Here is a 27,652-nt window from a genome sequence, read left to right as displayed (position 1 = left end):
CTGGCCTGAGCCTTAGTCACAGAAAAGGAGTGACTCTACACAAGGACAAGCTGGGATTCAGTGCCCTGGGCAGCCCGTGGTGGCAGGCTGCTCAATCTCTGACCCCAACCGTGGCCCAGAACACACACACCAGTAACCACTGAGCTACTCTTCATCACAACACCACCCCGACCGTGGATGATACACTGAGGTAGTTTCTAACCTATTCTCTAACAGTCTATTTCAATTTTTTTCAAGAGTTCTATTTCACAACCCTCCAATGGGGCTCAACCTGAGTTGTGAGAAACAAACAGTTGACTGAGGTGCCCAGCTCTGCCCCTCTACAACCACCCCAATCATCCTTCTCCCATCCAGGACCTCACTTTCCAATCTCCAGCTGCTTCCTCCTGTGGCCTGAGGAGTAGCAGCGGGTAGCTCTGTCGTTGTGGTTCCGGCCTCTGCAAGATTCGCTCAGGTTACAGCACCGGCCCTCCCTGCTCATCACAATACGTCCAGGGCAGTGGTTGGCAAACTGCAGCTCGCGAGCCACATGCGGCTCTTTGGCCCCTTGAGTGCGGCTCTTCCACAAAATACCACGTGCAGGCGCTACCTCGATAAGGAATGTACCTACCTCTAGAGTTTACGTTTAAAAAATTTGGCTCTCAAAAGAAATTTCTATCGTTGTACTGTTGATGTTTGGCTCTGTTGACTAATGAGTTCGATGACCACTGGTAGGGTGAGGCAGTGGTCCCCAACCTGTTTTGGGTCACGGACCAATTTAATGTCAGAAAATATTTTCACGGACCGGCCTTTAGGGTGGGACGGATAAATGTATCACGTGACCATGACAAGCGTCAAGAGTGAGTCTTAGACGGATGTAACAGAGGGAATCTGGTCATTTTTTAAAAATAAAACATCGTTCAAACTTAAATATAAATAAAACGGAAATAATGTAAGTTATTTATTCTTTCTCTGCCGGTACTGGTCCACGGCCTGGGGGTTGGGGACCACTGGGGTGAGGGGTTCTCAAAGATCTTTTCACCTGTTCCCTTCCCAGTGGTACACTGCTTTCATACCTCCTTTACCTACAGCAGCCATGTGACTGCACAAAACCCAGGTGGAGACCCTCACCCACTCTCTCCCTCCCTTGCAATTCTAGAGCAAGTTAGTGCGCACCTGACCTTTTCCAGCACTGCGGCCACCTGACGGGGTGGGTATTTCATGGTTGAAAGTTCTGAGGCCCAGGGAATGTAGGGGACATACCCGAAGTTACCTGGATAGTAAGTGGCAGAACTGAGTTTCCAACCCGGGTCTCCCGATTCACAGCTGGCTCTTTCTGAGCTGCCCGATTCAGAGCTGCCCTCTGTGGTTCTTTTTCGCCTCTCTGACCCCTTGGGGAAAGGATGCACTGAAGGATATCATGGTTGACCCTATGCTTTTGCCTTCCGTAAGTAAGAGGAGTGTTATGTGACTTTGGAAGTCCCTGCATCTCTCCAGTGGTCCTCATCTGGTCCCCATGTACGACCGCCCTCAGCTGCTACCCTGCGCTCACACTCAGGCGACCACCCTCAGCTGCTACCCTGCGCTCACACTCAGGCTGCACCTTGCGCTCACACTCAGGCTGCCACCCTGCGCTCACACTCAGGCTGCCACCCTGCGCTCACACTCAGGCTGCCACCCTGCGCTCACACTCAGGCTGCCACCCTGCGCTCACTCAGGCTGCCACCCTGCGCTCACACTCAGGCTGCACCCTGCGCTCACACTCAGGCTGCCACCCTGCGCTCACACTCAGGCTGCCACCCTGCGCTCACTCAGGCTGCCACCCTGCGCTCACACTCAGGCTGCACCCTGCGCTCACACTCAGGCTGCCACCCTGCGCTCACACTCAGGCTGCCACCCTGCGCTCACACTCAGGCTGCACCCTGCGCTCACACTCAGGCTGCACCCTGAGCTCACTCAGGCTGCTTCCCTGCGCTCACACTCAGGCTACTACCCCGCGCTCACACTCAGGCTGCTTCCCTGCGCTCACACTCAGGCTGCTTCCCTGCCCTCACACTCAGGCTGCACCCTGCCCTCACACTCAGGCTGCCACCCTGCGCTCACTCAGGCTGCCTCCCTGCGCTCACACTCAGGCTGCCTCCCTGCGCTCACACTCAGGCTGCTTCCCTGCGCTCACACTCAGGCTGCACCCTGCGCTCTCACTCAGGCTGCCACCCTGCGCTCACACTCAGGCTGCTACCCTGCGCTCACACTCAGGCTGCTTCCCTGCGCTCACACTCAGGCTGCACCCTGCGCTCACACTCAGGCTGCTACCCTGCGCTCACACTCAGGCTGCACCCTGCGCTCACACTCAGGCTGCACCCTGAGCTCACTCAGGCTGCTTCCCTGCGCTCACACTCAGGCTGCTACCCTGCGCTCACACTCAGGCTGCTTCCCTGCGCTCACACTCAGGCTGCTTCCCTGCGCTCACACTCAGGCTGCACCCTGCGCTCACACTCAGGCTGCACCCTGCGCTCACACTCAGGCTGCCACCCTGCGCTCACACTCAGGCTGCCACCCTGCGCTCACACTCAGGCTGCACCCTGAGCTCACTCAGGCTGCTTCCCTGCGCTCACACTCAGGCTGCTACCCTGCGCTCACACTCAGGCTGCTTCCCTGCGCTCACACTCAGGCTGCACCCTGAGCTCACTCAGGCTGCTTCCCTGCGCTCACACTCAGGCTGCTACCCCGCGCTCACACTCAGGCTGCTTCCCTGCGCTCACACTCAGGCTGCACCCTGCGCTCACACTCAGGCTGCACCCTGCGCTCACACTCAGGCTGCACCCTGAGCTCACTCAGGCTGCTTCCCCGCGCTCAAACTCAGGCTGCTTCCCCGCGCTCAAACTCAGGCTGCTACCCCGCGCTCACACTCAGGCTGCCTCCCTGCGCTCACACTCAGGCTGCCACCCTGCGCTCACACTCAGGCTGCACCCTGCGCTCACACTCAGGCTGCACCCTGAGCTCACACAGGCTGCTTCCCTGCGCTCACACTCAGGCTACTACCCCGCGCTCACACTCAGGCTGCTTCCCTGCGCTCACACTCAGGCTGCACCCTGCGCTCACACTCAGGCTGCTACCCTGCGCTCACACTCAGGCTGCACCCTGCCCTCACACTCAGGCTGCACCCTGCCCTCACACTCAGGCTGCCACCCTGCGCTCACTCAGGCTGCCTCCCTGCGCTCACACTCAGGCTGCTTCCCTGCGCTCACACTCAGGCTGCTTCCCTGCGCTCACACTCAGGCTGCACCCTGCGCTCTCACTCAGGCTGCCACCCTGCGCTCACACTCAGGCTGCCACCCTGCGCTCACACTCAGGCTGCTTCCCTGCGCTCACACTCAGGCTGCACCCTGCGCTCACACTCAGGCTGCACCCTGCGCTCACACTCAGGCTGCACCCTGAGCTCACTCAGGCTGCCTCCCTGCGCTCACACTCAGGCTGCCTCCCTGCGCTCACACTCAGGCTGCTTCCCTGCGCTCACACTCAGGCTGCACCCTGCGCTCACACTCAGGCTGCACCCTGCGCTCTCACTCAGGCTGCCACCCTGCGCTCACACTCAGGCTGCCACCCTGCGCTCACACTCAGGCTGCCACCCTGCGCTCACACTCAGGCTGCCACCCTGCGCTCACTCAGGCTGCCACCCTGCGCTCACACTCAGGCTGCCACCCTGCGCTCACACTCAGGCTGCCACCCCGCGCACACACTCAGGCTGCCACCCTGCGCTCACACTCAGGCTGCCACCCTGCGCTCACTCAGGCTGCCACCCTGCGCTCACACTCAGGCTGCCTCCCTGCGCTCACTCAGGCTGCCACCCTGCGCTCTCACTCAGGCTGCCTCCCTGCGCTCACACTCAGGCTGCACCCTGCGCTCACTCAGGCTGCCACCCTGCGCTCTCACTCAGGCTGCCTCCCTGCGCTCACACTCAGGCTGCCACCCTGCGCTCACACTCAGGCTGCACCCTGCGCTCACACTCAGGTTGCACCCTGCGCTCACACTCAGGCTGCCTCACTGCGCTCACACTCAGGCTGCCACCCTGCGCTCACACTCAGGCTGCACCCCGCGCTCACACTCAGGCTGCCACCCCGCGCTCACACTCAGGCTGCCACCCCGCGCTCACACTCAGGCTGCCTCCCCGCGCTCACACTCAGGCTGCCTCCCCGCGCTCACACTCAGGCTGCCTCCCCGCGCTCACACTCAGGCTGCCTCCCCGCGCTCACACTCAGGCTGCTACCCCGCGCTCACACTCAGGCTGCTTCCCTGCGCTCACACTCAGGCTGCACCCTGCGCTCACACTCAGGCTGCTACCCCGCGCTCACACTCAGGCTGCTACCCCGCGCTCACACTCAGGCTGCTACCCTGCGCTCACACTCAGGCTGCTTCCCTGCGCTCACACTCAGGCTGCACCCTGCGCTCACACTCAGGCTGCACCCTGCGCTCACACTCAGGCTGCACCCTGCCCTCACACTCAGGCTGCCACCCTGCGCTCACTCAGGCTGCCACCCTGCGCTCACTCAGGCTGCCACCCTGCGCTCACTCAGGCTGCCTCCCTGCGCTCACTCAGGCTGCCTCCCTGCGCTCACACTCAGGCTGCCACCCTGCGCTCACTCAGGCTGCCACCCTGCGCTCACACTCAGGCTGCCACCCTGCGCTCACTCAGGCTGCCACCCTGCGCTCTCACTCAGGCTGCCACCCTGCGCTCACACTCAGGCTGCACCCTGAGCTCACTCAGGCTGCTTCCCTGCGCTCACACTCAGCTGTACCCTGCGCTCACACTCAGGCTGCCTCCCTGCGCTCACACTCAGGCTGCACCCTGCGCTCACTCAGGCTGCTTCCCCGCGCTCACACTCAGGCTGCTACCCCGCGCTCACACTCAGGCTGCTTCCCTGCGCTCACACTCAGGCTGCACCCTGCGCTCACACTCAGGCTGCACCCTGCGCTCACACTCAGGCTGCACCCTGAGCTCACTCAGGCTGCTTCCCCGCGCTCACACTCAGGCTGCAACCCCGCGCTCACACTCAGGCTGCTTCCCCGCGCTCACACTCAGGCTGCACCCTGCGCTCACACTCAGGCTGCACCCTGCGCTCACTCAGGCTGCACCCTGCCCTCACACTCAGGCTGCACCCTGCGCTCACACTCAGGCTGCACCCTGAGCTCACTCAGGCTGCCTCCCTGCGCTCACACTCAGGCTGCACCCTGCGCTCACACTCAGGCTGCCACCCTGCGCTCACTCAGGCTGCCACCCTGCGCTCACTCAGGCTGCCTCCCTGCGCTCACACTCAGGCTGCCTCCCTGCGCTCACACTCAGGCTGCTTCCCTGCGCTCACACTCAGGCTGCACCCTGCGCTCACACTCAGGCTGCCACCCCGCGCTCACACTCAGGCTGCCACCCTGCGCTCACACTCAGGCTGCCTCCCTGCGCTCACACTCAGGCTGCCACCCTGCGCTCACACTCAGGCTGCCACCCTGCGCTCACACTCAGGCTGCCACCCTGCGCTCACACTCAGGCTGCACCCTGCGCTCACACTCAGGCTGCCTCCCTGCGCTCACACTCAGGCTGCCACCCTGCGCTCACACTCAGGCTGCCACCCTGCGCTCACACTCAGGCTGCCTCCCTGCGCTCACACTCAGGCTGCACCCTGCGCTCACACTCAGGCTGCACCCTGCGCTCACACTCAGGCTGCTACCCTGCGCTCACACTCAGGCTGCACCCTGCGCTCACACTCAGGCTGCACCCTGAGCTCACTCAGGCTGCTTCCCTGCGCTCACACTCAGGCTGCTACCCTGCGCTCACACTCAGGCTGCTTCCCTGCGCTCACACTCAGGCTGCTTCCCTGCGCTCACACTCAGGCTGCACCCTGCGCTCACACTCAGGCTGCACCCTGCGCTCACACTCAGGCTGCCACCCTGCGCTCACACTCAGGCTGCCACCCTGCGCTCACACTCAGGCTGCACCCTGAGCTCACTCAGGCTGCTTCCCTGCGCTCACACTCAGGCTGCTACCCTGCGCTCACACTCAGGCTGCTTCCCTGCGCTCACACTCAGGCTGCACCCTGAGCTCACTCAGGCTGCTACCCTGCGCTCACACTCAGGCTGCTACCCCGCGCTCACACTCAGGCTGCTTCCCTGCGCTCACACTCAGGCTGCACCCTGCGCTCACACTCAGGCTGCACCCTGCGCTCACACTCAGGCTGCACCCTGCGCTCACTCAGGCTGCTTCCCCGCGCTCAAACTCAGGCTGCTTCCCCGCGCTCAAACTCAGGCTGCTACCCCGCGCTCACACTCAGGCTGCCTCCCTGCGCTCACACTCAGGCTGCACCCTGCGCTCACACTCAGGCTGCACCCTGAGCTCACACAGGCTGCTTCCCCGCGCTCACACTCAGGCTACTACCCCGCGCTCACACTCAGGCTGCTTCCCTGCGCTCACACTCAGGCTGCACCCTGCGCTCACACTCAGGCTGCTACCCTGCGCTCACACTCAGGCTGCACCCTGCCCTCACACTCAGGCTGCACCCTGCCCTCACACTCAGGCTGCCACCCTGCGCTCACTCAGGCTGCCTCCCTGCGCTCACACTCAGGCTGCTTCCCTGCGCTCACACTCAGGCTGCTTCCCTGCGCTCACACTCAGGCTGCACCCTGCGCTCTCACTCAGGCTGCCACCCTGCGCTCACACTCAGGCTGCCACCCTGCGCTCACACTCAGGCTGCTTCCCTGCGCTCACACTCAGGCTGCACCCTGCGCTCACACTCAGGCTGCACCCTGCGCTCACACTCAGGCTGCACCCTGAGCTCACTCAGGCTGCCTCCCTGCGCTCACACTCAGGCTGCTACCCTGCGCTCACACTCAGGCTGCTTCCCTGCGCTCACACTCAGGCTGCACCCTGCGCTCACACTCAGGCTGCACCCTGCGCTCTCACTCAGGCTGCCACCCTGCGCTCACACTCAGGCTGCCACCCTGCGCTCACACTCAGGCTGCCTCCCTGCGCTCACACTCAGGCTGCCACCCTGCGCTCACTCAGGCTGCCACCCTGCGCTCACACTCAGGCTGCCACCCTGCGCTCACACTCAGGCTGCCACCCTGCGCTCACACTCAGGCTGCCACCCTGCGCTCACACTCAGGCTGCCACCCTGCGCTCACTCAGGCTGCCACCCTGCGCTCACACTCAGGCTGCCTCCCTGCGCTCACTCAGGCTGCCACCCTGCGCTCTCACTCAGGCTGCCTCCCTGCGCTCACACTCAGGCTGCACCCTGCGCTCACTCAGGCTGCCACCCTGCGCTCTCACTCAGGCTGCCTCCCTGCGCTCACACTCAGGCTGCCACCCTGCGCTCACACTCAGGCTGCACCCTGCGCTCACACTCAGGCTGCACCCTGCGCTCACACTCAGGCTGCCTCACTGCGCTCACACTCAGGCTGCCACCCTGCGCTCACACTCAGGCTGCACCCCGCGCTCACACTCAGGCTGCCACCCCGCGCTCACACTCAGGCTGCCACCCCGCGCTCACACTCAGGCTGCCTCCCCGCGCTCACACTCAGGCTGCCTCCCCGCGCTCACACTCAGGCTGCCTCCCCGCGCTCACACTCAGGCTGCTACCCCGCGCTCACACTCAGGCTGCTTCCCTGCGCTCACACTCAGGCTGCACCCTGCGCTCACACTCAGGCTGCACCCTGCGCTCACTCAGGCTGCTTCCCCGCGCTCACACTCAGGCTGCTACCCCGCGCTCACACTCAGGCTGCTTCCCTGCGCTCACACTCAGGCTGCTTCCCTGCGCTCACACTCAGGCTGCACCCTGCGCTCACACTCAGGCTGCACCCTGCGCTCACACTCAGGCTGCACCCTGCCCTCACACTCAGGCTGCCACCCTGCGCTCACTCAGGCTGCCACCCTGCGCTCACTCAGGCTGCCACCCTGCGCTCACTCAGGCTGCCTCCCTGCGCTCACTCAGGCTGCCTCCCTGCGCTCACACTCAGGCTGCCACCCTGCGCTCACTCAGGCTGCCACCCTGCGCTCACACTCAGGCTGCCACCCTGCGCTCACTCAGGCTGCCACCCTGCGCTCTCACTCAGGCTGCCACCCTGCGCTCACACTCAGGCTGCACCCTGAGCTCACTCAGGCTGCTTCCCTGCGCTCACACTCAGGCTGCTACCCTGCGCTCACACTCAGGCTGCTTCCCTGCGCTCACACTCAGGCTGCACCCTGCGCTCACTCAGGCTGCTTCCCCGCGCTCACACTCAGGCTGCTACCCCGCGCTCACACTCAGGCTGCTTCCCTGCGCTCACACTCAGGCTGCACCCTGCGCTCACACTCAGGCTGCACCCTGCGCTCACACTCAGGCTGCACCCTGAGCTCACTCAGGCTGCTTCCCCGCGCTCACACTCAGGCTGCTACCCCGCGCTCACACTCAGGCTGCTTCCCCGCGCTCACACTCAGGCTGCACCCTGCGCTCACACTCAGGCTGCACCCTGCGCTCACACTCAGGCTGCACCCTGCCCTCACACTCAGGCTGCACCCTGCGCTCACACTCAGGCTGCACCCTGAGCTCACTCAGGCTGCCTCCCGGCGCTCACACTCAGGCTGCACCCTGCGCTCACACTCAGGCTGCCACCCTGCGCTCACTCAGGCTGCCACCCTGCGCTCACTCAGGCTGCCTCCCTGCGCTCACACTCAGGCTGCCTCCCTGCGCTCACACTCAGGCTGCTTCCCTGCGCTCACACTCAGGCTGCACCCTGCGCTCACACTCAGGCTGCCACCCTGCGCTCACACTCAGGCTGCCACCCTGCGCTCACACTCAGGCTGCCTCCCTGCGCTCACACTCAGGCTGCCACCCTGCGCTCACACTCAGGCTGCCTCCCTGCGCTCACACTCAGGCTGCCACCCTGCGCTCACACTCAGGCTGCACCCTGCGCTCACACTCAGGCTGCCTCCCAGCGCTCACACTCAGGCTGCCACCCTGCGCTCACACTCAGGCTGCCACCCTGCGCTCACACTCAGGCTGCCTCCCTGCGCTCACACTCAGGCTGCACCCTGCGCTCACACTCAGGCTGCACCCTGCGCTCACACTCAGGCTGCACCCTGAGCTCACTCAGGCTGCTTCCCCGCGCTCACACTCAGGCTGCTACCCCGCGCTCACACTCAGGCTGCTTCCCTGCGCTCACACTCAGGCTGCACCCTGCGCTCACACTCAGGCTGCACCCTGCGCTCACACTCAGGCTGCACCCTGCCCTCACACTCAGGCTGCCACCCCGCGCTCACTCAGGCTGCCACCCCGCGCTCACTCAGGCTGCCTCCCCGCGCTCACTCAGGCTGCCTCCCCGCGCTCACACTCAGGCTGCCACCCCGCGCTCACTCAGGCTGCCACCCCGCGCTCACACTCAGGCTGCTACCCCGCGCTCACACTCAGGCTGCTTCCCTGCGCTCACACTCAGGCTGCACCCTGCGCTCACACTCAGGCTGCCACCCTGCGCTCACACTCAGGCTGCCACCCTGCGCTCACTCAGGCTGCCACCCTGCGCTCACACTCAGGCTGCCTCCCTGCGCTCACACTCAGGCTGCACCCTGCGCTCACACTCAGGCTGCACCCCGAGCTCACTCAGGCTGCTTCCCCGCGCTCACACTCAGGCTGCTACCCCGCGCTCACACTCAGGCTGCTTCCCTGCGCTCACACTCAGGCTGCACCCTGCGCTCACACTCAGGCTGCACCCTGAGCTCACTCAGGCTGCTTCCCCGCGCTCACACTCAGGCTGCTACCCCGCGCTCTCACTCAGGCTGCTTCCCTGCGCTCACACTCAGGCTGCACCCTGCGCTCACACTCAGGCTGCACCCTGCTCTCACACTCAGGCTGCACCCTGCCCTCACACTCAGGCTGCCACCCTGCGCTCACTCAGGCTGCCACCCTGCGCTCACTCAGGCTGCCTCCCTGCGCTCACACTCAGGCTGCACCCTGCCCTCACACTCAGGCTGCCACCCTGCGCTCACTCAGGCTGCCACCCTGCGCTCACTCAGGCTGCCTCCCTGCGCTCACACTCAGGCTGCCACCCTGCGCTCACTCAGGCTGCCACCCTGCGCTCACACTCAGGCTGCCACCCTGCGCTCACTCAGGCTGCCATCCTGCGCTCTCACTCAGGCTGCCTCCCTGCGCTCACACTCAGGCTGCCACCCTGCGCTCACACTCAGGCTGCACCCTGCGCTCACACTCAGGCTGCACCCTGCGCTCACACTCAGGCTGCCTCACTGCGCTCACACTCAGGCTGCCACCCTGCGCTCACACTCAGGCTGCACCCTGCGCTCACACTCAGGCTGCCACCCTGCGCTCACACTCAGGCTGCCACCCTGCGCTCACACTCAGCTGCACCCTGCGCTCACACTCAGGCTGCTACCCCGCGCTCACACTCAGGCTGCTACCCCGCGCTCACACGCAGGCTGCTACCCACGCCCAGCGTCGCCTCCTTAATCGCAGAGTGGCTCTCCCCCAGAATCTTCACCCCCCCTCCTCCCATCCCGGGACCTAGACAGAGGTCACCTCTGAGCCTGCAGAGCGTGTTTAGAAAGCACCTCTGGTTTCTCCCTGAGCCCATCCCACATAGCCCAGGACCTGTTGTTATCTGCTCTACTGAAAATGTCCTTTCGTCTTCCTGGGAGGAGCAGGATGACTTCCTAATTCCCACAAGCTAATGGCAGGAGAGCAGCCCTCTTTCTTCCCTGCTTCATAAATACTTAATCCATCTTCCTGGCTCTGCCCATCCCCGAATCTGAAAAAACAAAGGCAACACACAAAAGCACCTCTCTTCTGAGAGCCTGCTCTTTTGAAGAGGCTGTCACAGGGAGAGCTGCCATTTACCAGGTGCCTGCAGGGTGCTCAGCAGGGACACTCCTCAGCTCTGAGGTTTCCAGGTTACAGAGGAGGCACAGTGAGGCTGAATTACTCCCCTAAAGTCACACAGCACTAAGTGGGTAGGCAGGGATTTGAACCCTATCCTCTCTAGAGAAGAGGTCCGGAGATAGTAACACAGACCCTTCCAAAGAGGAACATGACCTCCTTTTCTGTTGTGTGACCTCCTCTCCTCTTTCTGGTGTGACACACAGGATGCACACACACCCTCATCTCCTAGCTGCCTAGAAAACATTCAACTTTTTAAATTACATCAATCTTAAATAACTATGTTTGAAGGGATATAAAAAAATATTTACATCTCCCTTTTTTCCTGCCCCAAATAACTGGCTGGGGAACCCGGTAAGATGCTGGCCATGCACACACGGCTATCACCTAGAGGAGCTTCAGGCTTAGCCTCCCCGACCCCATAGCTGCCCCAGCTGTTCCTGCACTGCTGCAAAGCCCAAAGCACCCAGCACGTGACCATCCCTCTGCCTGGTCCCCTCCCTGCCCACCCTCAGACCCCGATCCAGCCTGGGCTGTCCCACACTGGCTCTGGGCATAAGGACAGGACGTAGGGACAGCAGGTTCTCCGCCTCTGGGCACAGGGCCATCCAATCTGGTTTCATCCAGCACAAATGTCCCAGTTTCAGCCTCCTCCCTTCATGCAACCTGGGCCAAATTGTCCACACTTTGATTTCTGTCCCCTGCTAACAGGGCATGGCTGGGCAATGGCTAGGCCTGCTGGGGGCTGAGGTGAGCCAGGACAGCTATGCAAGCACAGGACAGATGTGATATCAGACACCTTTCAGGATCCGTGTCTTGTCCCAAGTACTAGCACTCCTGTGTGCCACAGTCAGACCCATTCTTTTTTTTTTTTTTTTTTTTTTTTTTTTTAATTATTTTTATTTATTTATTCATTTTAGAGGAGAGAGAGAGAGAAAGAGAGAGAGAGAGAGAGAGAGAGAGAGAAGGGGGAAGGAGCAGGAAGCTTCAACTCCCATATGTGCCATGACCGGGCAAGCCCAGGGTTTTGAACCGGCGACCTCAGCATTTCCAGGTCAACGCTTTATCCACTGCGCCACCACAGGTCAGGCCAGTCAGACCCATTCTTCCTGCTCCCAGCCTTGATAACAGCAAATGCTAGGCCGTCCCTCTCCTGGCCCCCTTGGAGAACAAGCTGCCTGCTCTTGGCCCAGCAGCAACCCAGGGAGCCAAGGAGAACCACTGAACCAGATGCAGACCCCCACACCCGTCCCTCCCAGCCAGCTGGGGCAGGTGCCATTCTGTAAGGAATTAGTGAACGCCTACTACGTACAGGGTTCTGTGTGGGTGAGAGGAGCTCAGGGTGCAAGACACGGCAAGTGAAGAAGCTCCCCATCTAACGGGGAAGACAAGTACTGTAGAAGGCAGAATCCAGTGCCATGTGTCTGTGCTCATCAGCAAGTAGTATTCCACCCTGTACGCACCAGGCATCAACTCTCAGCTGGGTTTCAAGATGGAAGAGAGACGGTTCCTGCCCTCAGGAACAAGGATGATTACAGTGTGATGTTCTAAGTGAGCAAGGCAGGTGTAAGTGAGGCTTTAGGGAGCTGCAGAGGTGAGGTTTCAGTCAGGGAACGCCACCAGAAGCCTCCAACATGACCCTTTCTAGACGGTGCCCAATTTAAACCCAGGCTTACATCAGCCCTTTAACCCAAACATGCCCTCAGCTGAGGTTAAACAACTCACCCTCCTCCTTGATTCTGATGACAAGCCTGCATGTTTAAGTTTCCTTTTGGGCTTTTCTATTTATGTTGTCATTGATTACTTTGCTCCTAACTCATCTGATTTCAATTTGGACTGATTTGATCCTAATTTTATTACCATGTAATCTGAATGCACATAATTACTGTAATTATGCTGCTGAGGGAAACAACTCCTCCACGGCGGGAATACCTAAATTTAGGACTTCCTGGCAAGAGCGGCTGATGGCTGGGTGGACCCAGAGCCACCGCAGAGCTGGCAGCCTCGGAGCGGGAGCGCGATGCCCACCCCACCCCCACCCCTACCCCGCCCCAGGGAGGTGGGCACTGGGGGCTTCCTCCCAGTGTGGACTGAGGTCCTGCTCAGGAGCCCGGGAAGGCAGAGGGCTGTGAGCCGGGGCTGGCCAGCCCCCTCTCCGAGCTCTCCAGCTCACACCCCTGCCCTCCGCTGCATTGCTCAGCCTGGAGGTCTTCTTCCTGCCAGCACCCACGTGCCACCCACATCCCCAGGCTGCCCCACCTCTAGGGTGCAAGATGACAGCAGTTTCCTCAAAAATACTTGGGGAGCAAGAAGTTTCCCTGCTTATCATGGGGCTGGGGAAAGCAAGCTGTGACAGAAGTGCCTGCCACTGGCCTGGGTGGACCCTTCCCAGACCTCTAAGCCTAGTCCAAGGCCTCCTCCTCCAGGATGCCTCCCATCCAGCTGACCCATCCAGCTCTCTTTGTACTTTGTCATTTATATTACCTTCATATACACAGCAAGATGGGCATGCCTCTGTCTAATGCCCACCTGCTGCCATCCTCCCACAGGAAGCTGCAGGACCTGGGCCTGCCCCCGCAGATCACTTACCCAGTGCAGGGACCCGATGCAGACCTTGGCAGCCATCAGGGGCACGGTGGGGTCTGAGGGCCGCAGCTTGACACACTCCCGCAGCAGCGACACAGCGTAGGCTGACTGCAGAAGGAAGCAGGCCGTGCCATCACATGCAGCCCCGGGTGTGACAGACCTGGTGCCTCATGCGCAGTGTGTGGGGTCCCCAAACTGCTAGGCCCTGCTCTGCACCCCTTTCCTCCCGAGAGCTAGGAAGAGCGCCCAGTAGGAGCCCAGGCAGTGTGGGCAGGCAAGCCCTTCCTGGGCCTCAGTCTCCTCATCTGGAGAATGGAGGCTGTGACCCTTGCTCAGAAGTGATAGGACAAAAGCTAAAGTGACAACAGATGGAAGCTCTTTAAAAAGAATCCAGATGTGAATCACAGAAGTGTTAGGGTTAAAAAGGGGCTCTCTCAAACTTCTGTGTTCAATGCTCTTGAGTTAATAGATGATAAGATCAGGTCAAATCACATGGGGACTTGGAGCCAGGGGCAGTGGTGGAGAGTGGGGTGGAAGTCTACAGGCTGGCAGACAAGGAGAGAAGTCAAGGTGGCAGAGCCAGAGACCCTCCAGACAGGAATATGGGGGTCCCCCAAAGCTCCTGGAACTCAGTCATGGAGAAGGGGTCAGACTGGACCTGCTGAGGACGGCCAAGTATGGACAGAGGGCCAAGGGGGAAGAGCATTCAGAGCCGGGGATATAGGTAATCACAGTAATGAGAAGAGCACTAGCAACACTTATCTGGATCTTACTATGGACCAAGCACTGCTGTAAGTCAGAGGCAAACGTGGCTTCCACTGGGTTTTGTAAGTGAAGTTTTATTGGAACTCAGCCACGTCCATTCATATGTGTATTGTCCGTGGCTGCTTTCAGGATGTGAAGGCAGAGTTGAGTAGTTCCCACAGAAACTGTCTGGCCTGCAAAGTCAAAAATGTCTGCTATCTGACCCTTTACAGAAAGCCTGCTGACCCCTATTCAGAGTACTTTATAAAGTTATTTAATTCTCACAACTCTCGTATGACACAGGTGCTATGTCCCTAGTCACAGATGAGGACACATAAGTGCGGAGAAGTTAAGTAGCTTGTTCAAAGCCACACTGCCCATAGTGGCTGAACTGGGGCTTGAACAGTCTGGCTCTAGGTTTATAACTGCTGTCCTATCCCATCTCTGTGGTGACTGCCTGGGCCGGAGAGGAAGCCTCTGTCTCCTGCTCCCCCCGCCCCCAACACACACACACACACACACACACACACACACACACACACACACACACACGCAGGGCTAGGAACTCCGAGTACAATGCTTTTCCATGAAACTCAGCAGTGACCCATACCACCCGCCCACTCATTCCCTTTGCTGGGTGAGCTCTGGGCAGGCAGGGACATGTGAGTATAACGTTGACCATTCCCATGTGCTGGGCACTCGTGTGGGCTGAGCTCCTCACCATTAATTAGCTCTCACTGTCCCTGGCAATTCCGGAGGTCCTACTGAGGAAATGGGGGCTTGCCACCCACAGCACGGTGGGAGGGACTGGCGGGCGCAGACCTGGGACCTGCTGGTCAGTGTCTACCCTGGCCCCTGCCTTCCTTAGGCGACCCCTCCCTTTCCCACCAGCTAGGGAAGGAGAGCTCTTCTCGGCCCAGATGTGGCAGATTTCCCCTGGGTCTGGGCTCAGGCTTCTCAGGGCAATTCCAGTGTCTCAGGCCCGCTCTGTGCCCAGTACTGCAAAGGGTGAAGAGGCCACAGCTCTTGGCTATCAGGAAGGCTGGAGACAGAGGACAAATGCCAGCGTCCCCCACTGTTCTCTCAGAAAATGAGGACCACACACAAGTCGGTGTTAGCAGATGACAGGTTCCTGCAGGCTGGGAGATTGCACAGGGCGCCCTGCTGGGCTGGAGCAAGGGAGGTTGCAGAGGGGCTTGAAGGAGCTGCCAGGCCATCACCTCTTCCGGAACCCTCTGGGGTGAATGCCACTCCCAGCACCCTCACTGCAGCCGGCGGGCCACCCCCCCCAGCAAGCTCTAAGGCCTCTCCTCAGCTTCCTTCCCTGGCCGCTGACCTGAGCATCCCTGAAATACAGGGTTCTCTCACCCTGATTGTCCACATTCACATTCTACCCCTACACAGACCACAGAATGCTGCTATTTAAGGAGCCATCTGAGGACCCTGGCTCTTTTTTTTTTCTTTTTAAAAACATGCTGGTTACCTAGCAACGCAGCCAATGTGATTGCTGAGACCGAAAGAAGGAGCGACCTAAATCATGCCATGGAACTCATCCCTTCTTCCTGCACGCTGAAGTGCTGGATGTATTTATATCTGCCCAGCCTCACCTTCTGGAAGCCCTTTCGGGCACAATCACAGGTACAAAACCTTGATTTCCACCTTAGGATCTTAGACAAGGTGAGGTCTGGCCAACCAGGCTGACTGACTGATCTGGTGGGCAGGTTCCCTGAGGAAGGTGGACAGTATACTTCTAGAACAATCTCCAGCTGCACGGAATGCAGGGGTGGGTGTAACCTGGTGTCCTCAGCCCGAGGGGCCCCACGGGTAAGGAAGTTACCAATCACCCTGCTCCTCGTCTCTAAGCACATTCTTATGTGTCCCTTGCTGGTCTGTGAATCCTGGGATGTGCCAGGCTGCATCTGGACCTCTCTGAGCCTGGCTCTTCTCAGGAAGGAGGTGGCAGACCCTATACCTCCCGGGCTAACACGACACCTTCTCCTGAGACTGCGGGGGCTTCCCGGAGCAGCCACAGAAATGAAAGCTAACTTCTACCTGTGGTACAGTCTTTTGAGGAGAGGTCCCCAGCTTTCCTTAGCATCTCAAGGGGTCAATGACTCACGGAAGAATGAGAGACACTGGGGCCCTAGGCCTCTGCTACCGGTCCGTACCCACTATTACAAAACGAGAGGCACTTTCTGTTTCCTGGAAGCAGGAAGAAGCCGTCACATGCACTGTGAGCTGTCTGCCCAAGCTCCATGTAAGCTCCAGCCCCCACTCCTCCCTCCCCACCTCTGTTCTGAGCTCTCCCTGAGCCTTGACAAAACCCTGCAGGGCACAGAGCCAGGGTACATCATGTCACAACTTCAGGGTGCTGTGAGGGGTGGCCAAAGTGATGGGGGGAGGAGAAGAGGTTTGGGGAGACGAATGCCCGGTGGGGCGGGGGCAGAGAAGGCTCCTCCCTTAATTCTCAGTGTAGTCCCCACCTGTCAGGCTACAGCACCTGCTCTCCTCCCCTCTCCCTGCCAGGACCCAGCCTACAAACCCTTCATTCGTGACGGAAGTGCTGGCAAGCCTAGGAGGGCCCTCTTCACGGGCAGGCGGGTAGAGAGGAATTCTCTCAGCCCCGCGAAAGGGCCCTGGGTCTTTACAGCTCTTGGAATGATCTGTGAGCTCATGCCACATTATTTCCTGCCTTCGAAGCATTCTCAGTTCCAACAGCCCCAGCACCCAGTCCCGAAAAGCTTTTCCTTTCATGTCGCTCCTTAAAATAGAGGCTTATGTAAGTGTAATTCTTATCCGGGGAAAGTCGAGGGATGCTGGAACAGGGCTTGGTGGGTGGAGAGCAAATGTAGCCTTCGACCCAGGATACAGTCAGCTCCAGGGGCAGGGGCAGGGGCAGGGGCAGGGGCAGGGGCAGGGGCAGGGGCAGGGGCAGGGGCAGGTCCCTTCCTGACTCCACATTCAGGGGCAGGAAGGCAGCTAAAGCCCAAATGCAACAATGTTCCGCTTGTGGGAACCCACTCCCCATGCCTGTCTCATGCCGTCACACCCATCAATTCACCCGTGAAAATGCTACCGTGCCCTGTATGTACACACATCCTCAAAGAAAAGCACCCAGACTCACACTTGTATAGCTGGCACACTCGTAACCTACACATGGATAGTGGATTCACACAGGGGTCTGTGTGTGGCCTTCCCTTGCCCTCACTGTCCAGAAGATGAAAACAGTTGCCTGACAACCCTTCTGAATCCTTGCCCGCTGTCCCCACCTCTGGGAGGGGCCAAAAGGGAGCAGTCACCTGAGGGTGAATGCACAGGCCTCAGCACCTGGGCCTTACCTTTCCACAAGCCACCATGGAGAGGGCGACTTGGTACCAAAGGTGAAATTCTCCACATGCAAACTTCATGGCTCGCTCCAGGCACTGGGGAGAGGGAGACAGTCAGTACTTCTCTGCCAAGACACCCCTGCCCCCACCCCAGCCTAGCCCACTCTTCTAAGGTAATCAGTGCCCATATCACTGCCCTCAGGAGGCTGCAGGAGGCCTGTACTTGGTTCCACTCAGAAAACTCCAGGGGCAACCTGTCCATGCGACTGGCATGCTGTGTTATTCCGGGTAAGACTCTCACCCTCTCTGGCCCCCAGTTCCCACCTCCATAGCATGTGACTAATCTCACAGGGCAATGGTGAAAGGAGAATGAAATGAGATTTGTGAAAGTGCTTTCAAAATGTAAGTAATACATAAAAATAAGAACAGTTGACCTTTATTAATATCACACAGGCACTGTTGTTCTCAGCTTTTTATATGTATTAACTCATTTACTCCCCCCGACAACCCTGGGAAGTGTGTTATCTAATTACTCCCATTTCTCAAATGAGGAAGCTGAGGCTTGAGGGACTTGGCAGGGTCACAGGGCCTGTCAGCAGCAGAGCAGGCTGACGGCAAAGCCCATGGATAGAAGGCAGCCAAAATGTGAAGCCTCCTCTTCATCCTGCTGTCTTCCACGCCCACCAAGAAAATCTACTGCTCCACTGGTCCGGCCAGCCCTGGGCCACTCAAAGCAGGAGCTGCCTGGTGAGATCTGACAGTCCCCAGCGGGAGTGGTTCCCGGGCTAGAGGCAGATGCAGACAGTGTTTGAGGACAGGACTCACTATGTGTCCATGACCAAGCGGGGTGGGGGACAGAGGTTAGGGGCACAGGACCAGAAAGCATATACTTTAAGAGCTCAGTGGTCTGGGTTCACGTGCTGGCTCAACCTGTACTCCCTGTGCCATCCTGGGCAAAACCACGTCTGTCCCTCGCTTTCCTTGTGGTAAACCTGAGAGAACATCACGCATCCTGCCCGCATCAAAGAGGGGATCATCTCAGAAAGCACCCTGCACAGTGCCTGCTGTGAGCAGGGGCTTGGTGGGGGCCACTGTCCCTCCTGTAGGAGCCCTCTGAAACACACGAAATCTATTGCCAAGAGGTTTACTCCTGCCACAAGGGGAAAAGGGTCCCAAAGCCACCTTGATCTCAGCCTGGATTAGAAAGCTCAGAAACGTGACTGCCATGTGCACTGTGGGCAGGGGGCAGACGAGGATTGGCTCAGTACCTCTGGTTCCCTCTACCCCTCAGAGATGCCACCCCTGGGCTCAGCCCACTGAGCACTGCCCCAGTAGGGTTTGCCCAACAGAATGGGGTTATCTGTCCATCCAGCTCAGAAGCTGCCAGTAGAGGAAGTCAAAAATCAGTGTCATCTCTGAGGGAACCCAAGGGGTGCATAATTTTCCTCTTGTGCCTCTCTGTACAAAGCCATGTGCTACTTTCAAATGAAAAACACATAAAAACATATTAGTAAAATTAAAAAAAACCACCCTGCCAGTGAAGGGCAGCTCTCCTCGCATTGGAAAAGTCCCAAGCACAGCCTCCCAAGAACTACACCCCTTGGTGGAGGCAAAGAAGGGACAGTGGAGAGGAATGACTGCGGTCTCCACCTGAGTCCCCCTGTGCGCCACCCGACTCCTGGGGGGGGGGGAGCTGGCCGTACCTCAGAGAGCATGACGTACTGCCCCCTCCTGCCCAGCGTGATGCTCAGGAGGTCGTAGATGGCCGCCGCGTTCCGCAGGCTCACCGCCCGGTCGTCCTCCTGCTCCGGCGCCCGGCTCAGAACCACATCCCGAGTAGCCTGTGGAGGGACGAGATTTAGTTAAGAATGAGAACAGAAAATAAGCAGGTGCTTGTCCTCATAGGGCCCCTGCCTCCCAGGTCCAGGGACCATCACCTTTTCACCAATGACCCAGGCCAGGCAGGTGGCCACACTCCCAGGAACAGCCAGCTCTTTCTCACCCCCACTGAGGCCCTCCCCACACGGAGAAAACCTCCACTCTTTGCCCAGGTTGGGCTGAGGGAGCAATTCTGAAGGGTCAAGCCCCGGGTAGTCAATGCTTCATTCTGCAAAATCACAAACCTACAGGAAAGGTGCAAGAACAGCACCCTGACAGTAAACCCAATTGGTAACTTTTACCACACTTGCTTTGTTTCTTTAACATAACAATAAGTTAGGGCAACATAACCCATTATCCCTAAACACAAGAGAACATTCTTTTTGTAACCACAACAGAAATGCCAAACTCAGGGACTGTAACACTGAAACTACTATCATCTAATACCAGTTCATATTCAGAGTTTGCTAGCTGTCCGTCCCATTGATGACCTTTGTAGTCATTTACTTTCATTCCAAGATCCAACCCAGGACCGTCCGTGCCTTGCACTCACATACTCTGTCTCTTCAGTGTCCTTTCATCTGGAAGAGCCCCTCAGCCTTCCTCTGCCTCTCAGGACACCAGCAGTTTTAAGGCTTTAGACCAGTTGTTTTGTGGAAGAGCTGCTCACTCGTAGAAACAGCCTCAGAGAATATGCGGGATGGTCTAGATCAGGGGTCTCAAACTTGCGGCCCGCCGAACAATTTTGTGCAGCCCGCAGACTAATCCACGAAGTTCAAAATATTTTGGATAAAATTAAGTAAGCCTAGGGGCCTACTTGTATTTTTCATTTCTCTAGCATCCTAGCTAGATATTAGCTTAGTTAACAGCAGTTGTGATGCGAACTACAGTTTCTGGTTTTGTGACACTGAGTAAACTGCATGTACGATTGTGTTTGTTGTACTGATTTTTTTTTGTTTTCAACTGCAGTGAGAAAAGTGTTGCGTAACAGTTGCCTTTTGTAGACCTAGTGCGGCCCGCCGAACGGCTGTGATCTTGCTCTGCGGCCCACATGCTGAGTTGAGTTTGAGACCCCTGGTCTAGATCAAGTAGTGGCTTGCTGCTAGACTCATGGAGGCTAGCTCAGGCTGTGGGCTCTTGGTGCCCTCTTCTCTGACTCTGTGGGTCTGCCTGGTCCCTCTGATAAAGACCCCCCATACTTCCTTCCCATCACCCACATGTCTATCCTTGACTCCCTCCAACTACGGTGCTCTCTCTGTTCCTCCCCAAGAAGCCTCCCCCAAACTTGAGGCCTCTGTGCTGGCATCCAGAACGCAGGAGTTTGGTAGCTCAGAGCTGCCAGGTGTCTGCTCAGAGAGGGGAGGGCCACAATCTGAAGAGGAAGCTCTGTCACACCACGCCTGAAACCTCATCATCACGGATCCCAGACCTCTCATTGTGTGGCCTGTGGCGTGCGGCCTGGTCCCCTTACACCGATTCCCTATGGATAGATAGCACTCGGGCTCAGGAATGGCTGACCAGAAGTTATGGGGGTTTCTGAGCTGAGCAACAGGGCAGGGACCAGGCTGGGGGTGCTCTGGAACCCCTGAATCTGCCCCACTCCCAACATGCATGGAGGGCTGAAGCAAAGCTGAGTTCTGGCCAGATGCTCCTGCTGCTGCTCCCGGCATCCTCCCCTCTCCCGCCCACCTCTTCTCCCCTTTGCCCAGCTGGTCTCTTCCCAGCATCCCCCTCCCTCTAGGAGCGTCAGAACCTCCTCCGTGTGTTGGAACTCACCCTGCTCTACTTTCCCACGCAGGACCTGAGATCAGGAACTCGGCCTTCCTGACAGAGTAAAAGGGAAGTGCTAGCCCTTAAAAAGTCAGTCCCAGACAATCCTTCCCATCACAGATGGTCCTCACATCCTCTCCCTGGCCAGGACTACCATCCCTTCTTCCAGGTCATGGGGCTGAGGCTTCCAAGTGGCCGCAGAGGCAGAAGTCCAATGGCCTTTGGTTTGCAGACTCTGGATGTCCTGCCGTGTAGACCTGAATTGTGTTCTCATAAAGGCTTCTGGAAGCCAAAATGCTTATAGACCCAAGAATGCGACTCACTCACAGGGGCATTTCAGACAGTAAGGAAGGCCAGCGGCCAGCGGTCTACAACAGGCAAGGGCTGCCCACCGCCACCATGGACCGGCACTAGGAGAGGGGAGGGGAGGCCAGGAGACCCCCAGAAAGGCTGAGCACTGGTGCCAGTGGTATAAGAGCAGGTCACGCACTTGAAAGGGTTAAGGGAGCAGAGTGGAGAGGGAAAGTACCAGAGAACCCCCCTCCTCCCTGGTGAAATCTACTCACACGGGGCCCAACAGGAAGGGAGAAATTTTAAAGAGATGCTTGGCAGGAGCTATTCCACTGAACTGAGGAGGAACGCAAAACTCCAGAATTCGCTCAGTGCCTGGCCTTGTTCCTCCCACTCCCCTACCTCCAGCCCCTCCCCAGCTCAGGGGGCCCAGGATGCAGCCAGGAGAGGCAGCTCCCACCAGGCAGCACTGGAGCTGGGGGTGTTAGGGAACAAGAGGAAGGGAGACAGCCCCAGCTCAGGGGGCCCAGGATGCAGCCAGGAGAGGCAGCTCCACCAGGCAGCACTGGGGCTGGGGGTGTTAGGGAACAAGAGGAAGGAAGACAGCCCCAGCCCTCAGCAGCAGGACGTGGGCATGGACCGAGCCCACTCGGTCCATGAAAGATCTCAGCTAGCGTACTGGTGAGAGGGAGAGGTCCTGAGGGACAGGGAGCAGGCAGGCAGCCTGCAAGGTGGCTTTTCTGTGGGGAGGAGAGAGAAGCCCGCCTGGGCATATCCAGTCTCCATCAGGGGCAGGTGAGCAGCAAGCTGTCAACAAAGACCTCAGCTCTGGCTGGTCTGTCCTTGAAGAGTAGCCCTTCCAGAACCCAACTCCCAGCCCCCTCCAGACTACCTCAGGATAGTCTAGCTTCCTTTCTGTGGCTGCCATCGGAGGCCCTGCCTGTGTCCCCCCCCCCCCCCCACACACACACCTCCTACACGGGCTTCTCCTCTCCCATCCCCCCACCCCACCCCCACCTCCCAGGTCCTCTCCCTGCAGCCCCCTATCCTCACCTCCACCCGTCATTGTTCCCTCTGTCAACTTGGATGCCTCCTGGCTCTTCACAGCTTAAAGCAGGTACCTGCACTTCTCTGACCAGGTGAGGCTGGACCACCTCATCCTCCTCCAACACTGGGCACACGCCATGACCCCCACACAGCCAACCGGTTCACCAGACCTTGAGGCAGGGGCATGTCCCTAGACTCCCAGCCCGGGTACCGGCTCACACAGCACTTTCCTCGGTTCACATGTATACAATGAGTGACATTTGAGAGAAAGATTTCTGGGCCTGGGGCAAGAACTTCCTCCTGTCCACTGTAGACCCCGATCTTGATATTTAAGAGAACAGTGTCTCCTAAGGTGGGCCTGGTGGGAGGGAGGGGTGGATTTCTAGCACTGAGAAGAAATTAGGTCAGAAGAACAGGACCAGAAGAGGGGGTTGCAGCAGCATCTCCTTGGCTGAGGACTGGGTGCTCCCCAAAAGGTTGACAGTAGGGAAGGCACCTTCTCAGGGGTACTCAGGACTTGGAGCCTGTGCCAAGAGGGAAGCGTGGTTCCCCAAGAGAAAGCCAAAAGCAGAAGTCGGTCCAGCAGTTGCTATGGCTTTGGGGCTGGGCTGCGGTCTACGCTCCAGTGCTCGCTGGGCTTGGTCTATGTACATAACCATGGCAACAGGGCGGGGTGGGGGAAATGGGGCAGAAAGAAGGAAGCCAAAGCTGTGGAGGGAGCAATGGGGTAGGAATTCACTTGCAGGTCAGGGGCTAGAGCAAGCTGCAGAGGACAAGGCCTCAGACACCCTGGGGGCGTCAAGTCCCTGCCCAAGGGCGCCCCAGCTGTCCTGCTCCCTCCTCCCCGGGGCACACCACCCTTAAAGCCACACAAGGCTCCAGCTCCATCAGCAGCCTGCCTTGAACTAGTGCCAGTCACACTCTTTCCCTCCCACCATTTAAACGGCCTCATTAGGAAATCCTGCAGGACAGATGCTGTGACAGATGTGAGTGCACCCGTGACCCTTCAAGCAACATATGGACACTCAATTCTCTTCTCACCATCATGGTTCGGTGGACAAAAAGGGGCCACATGGTGAACCTGACAAGCTCAGGGAAAGCCTGCATGCTGGCCTTACAGACTCTGGGACCTAAAGTAAACACTAAACACACAGGAAGGTCTGAAATGGAAACTTTCAACTAAAAGCGGTTTACGGTGGGGAGTCCTGTCCTATGGAGTTATTCTTTACCTGAACAAAGGTCAACGCTTGCTTTGAAGTCTGTCTGTTGCCTTTTGCATCTTCAATAACGTACCTGATAACTTGCCTTTAAAATGTAGGGCAGGCATCCCACCAGAGCAGGAACCAAGAGCCGCCTACGCTGTTGTTATTATCGTGTTCATTCATTTACCTAGCTTATGCCTCCCTATGTAAAAGAAGTTTCAGTATATACTTTTTTACTTTTTATCCAATCCCAGAGATTTTCCTGCTTTATTTTCTCCCCTCTCCCTAATCTATCACCAATCAATTTCATGTAACCCTCTTACCTTTTTCCGTTTAATTCTAATGTATAAAATAAGTAGTGAAACAGTCATTTTCAGGAGCATTTTCTCAATCTGTTGAGACTCTTGCTTCCTGGCAATTGTCGACAGTTTGTCTCAAATAAACTCATAAAAATTCTCCCATCCAGGTACTAACCAGGCCTGACCCTGCTTAGCTTCCGAGATCAGGCGTGTTCAGGGTAGTATGGCCGTAGACGCTTTCATAAAAATTCTTACGGGTTTGGAAGGTTTTTTTTTACATTGACAGTTCTTACTAGTCTTGGAATAACGGTGGAATATTCTCCACTGGTCTCTCCCTGCATAATCTCCAGGCCCACCCAGGTCTCAGTCCTCTGGGGATCCCCAACACTTGTTCAAACCATGCACTTAATCCCGGGCAGGGCTCATGGGATGTCCCTGCTCCTAGGCTGGAGCCCTCTGGCTGTCCTCCCCAGACTAAAGGACACTCAGCCCAGGTCTTCCAGCAGGTCAGAACAGCCAAAGCCAGAGAAGCATCCTCCTCTCGGGGCCCCATTACCCAACAGCTCGGTGTGGCCAGCCTGACCCACATCTGGCCTCTGGACAAATAGGCATGAAGCAAAGACGGGTCTTACAAGAAGGTCCACGGGGGAATGTCCATTCCTCTGTGTGTGCCATGCATTACCCTTTCAGGAGCTGAACTTTCATGTCCATCATCTCATCTGGCCTCACAGTGATCCGCTGGAGAGGCAGGATGAAACCACTACGGCCCCTTTGCAGATAGGGAAACTGAGCCCCAGAAGGTTCTAGGAGTTAGGGCTCAGCCCCTGCTGGCCTGCCCAGGGTAGCTTTTGCTTTCCTGTGCTCCTCTCCTGCCAGCCCTGGGATGACCCTCTGCTGACCACAGGGCCTGAGACAATAATAACCTTCTCTTCTGTCCTGCACTGTCTCTCCTCTCTAACCTCAGCACAAACAGGGTAAGAGAAGGAAAGGGAACTACCTTGTGGACACTTTGTAAGTGGCAACTCGTAATTCTCACAATGACCTTCTTATGTACTACTCTCCTATTTTGTAGATGAGAAGACCGAGGCACAGGGAGGCCAGGGAGGCACCCCCAGGCATACATATAGATGGTGGGGAACTCAGGTTAGAACCTAGATATTTTGGCTGCAGCAGGCAGCTCTTTCTGTACCTCCAGATGCCTCTGAAAAAGTGTCTAGTGGGCTCATCCAGGCCATCAGAGGGCCTAGCAACGTGTTTCTGCCTGTGGAAGAGCCAGAACAAAACCCAAGGCCAAGCCCCCAAATGCTGCTTCTCTGCAGAGAACTTGAGCAACAGGCCGGGGTCCCACTCAGCCCTGTTCTGAGCCACAGCCTCTCCACTGGCCAGGGACCCAGCCTCAGGGCCTCTGGCTGACATCCCACAACAACTGCCCCAGAAAGAAGTCCCCTAGCAGCATCTGTGCCCGGTGCCCGCCCCTCCCGGGAGGACACTGTCATGTTCCACTTGTGCTGCCGTCCCCCACTGGAAGACATAATTACCACCGGCTCTCAAGCTGCCCATCTAGAGCCAAGAAATAACAGGCTCTGTGACGTGTCCCATCCACCGAGCGGCCCAGGCCAGGCCCACGCCAGCCCCCGCTCGCTGCTGCGCCAGGCTCCTGCAGCAGGAATCCCAGCTCTTCCTGCCAGCTCGGGCGAGTGGCTCTCCCCCTCCTGACCTGAGCGCTCTGAGCTGGCAGTGTGATCAGACCCTTTACCAGTGCAGCCGAGCAGAGCAGGGCCTCGTGTCAGAGCAAACCAGGTGCCAAGAGCTGGAACAATCTGTGCTCGTCTGCTGAGTCCCACATGGAATCAAGCCCAGGAAGCACTATTTTTTTTTCTCTGTTAACCAAATGATATCCTTAAACCAGTTTTTCTCCCAACCAGATCTGAACCTAAACATTTTCTAAAATGACTGAGTCAGAACTAAGTATTTATCAGGACAAAACAGATATATGTTGGACACCCACAATGTCTAACTTCATGTTCATTTTCCTACTGATTCCGCTCAAATCCCTGCAAGCGAGGTCTTCTTGGCCCCATTTTACAGGTGAGGAAAATGAGGATCAGGAAGGTAAGCAACTTACTCGGGCCATATAGGTTGCAAATGGCAAATTCAAGATTCAAACTGCCACCTGACATTGGGTATGCCAAAACGTTAGTTTACAAAGGCTACCTCCCTATCACTCACGACGAGGCCTCTTCTGCCCTTTCAGTTTCCAATAACCCAACACCAACAGCCACTTTTCCAGCAGCCAAATGGACAGGGACGCAAGGATTTACTTTGCTGTCACACATTTTTATGCCCTAGATCAGTATATTAGAAATGGCCAGGATTCCTTTTACGTCCTGGTTCCCTGACTGTAAGAGAAAAATCAAGCTTATTTTGATACATAGTTCTTTCAAAACCTAGACTATGCATTTGAGGTTCAGCAGATTGGGGTACATCCTTCGGGTTTGGGGACCAGGATTTCTCTCCTGGCTCTGGACACACAGCCCGCCAGGTGGGAGTACACTGGGACAGGGGCTCTGATTGAACTGTTCACTTCTGTGTCTCGTGCTCAGCACAGCCCAGCAGGCTGCTCAATCACGACTGGGTGAATGGGAGATGGCTACGTGCGTGGGTGGATTTTAAAATGCTCTTTTGGCCCTGAAGACTCAAAACTGGATCCAAAACACAAATCTTCAACCAGTTAACCCTTTGAGTAGTGAGGATTTTTCATGCTCACTGACCCCTGGGAGTGAGTTTTGTTGTTTTTTTTTCGAAAAAATGACATTAGTTCCACTTTCATTAACTTAAAATCATCTTCGTTTGATAACCAATTTATGGAAACAAGAACATACATTTGCCTTTTTTTAACGTTGCCTTACACATGTACGATCGTACTCTGGATGGTCAAGAGGCATGAGGACGTACATGAATGTTCGTACTGCTCAAAGGGTTAATAGCTTATACCCCTTGCAGTTTCTGTGATAGCATTTGTAAGGTTTCTATTTGCCTCTCTGAAGAAAACAGGAACTTACCCATTCATTCTGATCACACTCAGTCAGCCCATAACAGAAACCATACCCAAGAAGGCACCAGCCCCCCACTCAGATCCCATGCAGGCTACTTCTCTGAGCTCCCAACCACAAACAGGCTGACGTGCTCAGGAAACATGCAAACAGCTTTCCCCAGAACAGCTGCTCTGGCAATCCCGGAGGTGGAGAGAGCTAGGACGGTACCTGCTGGGCTGGCTATGCTGAGGTAGCTTTCACTGCAGTATACTGAATTCTGCAGGTATAAGGAAAACCCAAGTAGCAGCCATAGCATCCAGCTGTTATTCTAGAGGTTTCTCCCTTTCAGCTGCAAGCAAACCCAGCCAGCATCGAGAGGAGATGAGGAAACCCCTGCAGGTACACGGAGGCTGGGCCTCGGTTCAATGGAGGGGTCAGAGCACGAGCCTGGGAGGCTCCCACAGTGACGCCCATACCCGCTTGAGAACGCGACTGCAGGGAAGGAGAGTCAGAAACAAGTACAAGAGAGAAGCCAGGGGCGGTCTGGTCACTCTGAGAAAATGCTCTGAGCCACAGCAACCAGATCCA

The 27,652-nt window shown here is 57.6% G+C and overlaps 1 protein-coding gene across 2 annotated transcripts in view; it reads right to left on the bottom strand.

Moving 5' to 3' along the window:
* Window positions 1–27,652, bottom strand: part of TTC7A (tetratricopeptide repeat domain 7A) — a 133,905-nt gene that overhangs the window by 54,041 nt on the left and 52,212 nt on the right. For both annotated transcript variants that reach the window (XM_066267061.1, XM_066267062.1), the window contains exons 9-11: window positions 19,246–19,383; window positions 17,555–17,638; window positions 13,476–13,580 (exon numbers count right to left, since the gene is read on the bottom strand). In XM_066267061.1, the coding sequence (XP_066123158.1) occupies window positions 13,476–13,580; window positions 17,555–17,638; window positions 19,246–19,383 (327 nt within the window). The remainder of the gene's footprint in view (window positions 1–13,475; window positions 13,581–17,554; window positions 17,639–19,245; window positions 19,384–27,652) is intronic.

The sequence above is a fragment of the Saccopteryx bilineata genome, chromosome 3 (genome assembly GCF_036850765.1).
Source record: "Saccopteryx bilineata isolate mSacBil1 chromosome 3, mSacBil1_pri_phased_curated, whole genome shotgun sequence".
Lineage (NCBI taxonomy): Eukaryota > Metazoa > Chordata > Mammalia > Chiroptera > Emballonuridae > Saccopteryx > Saccopteryx bilineata.
Note: the sequence above shows the minus strand (reverse complement) of the source record. Positions and strands in the feature narration are given on the sequence as shown.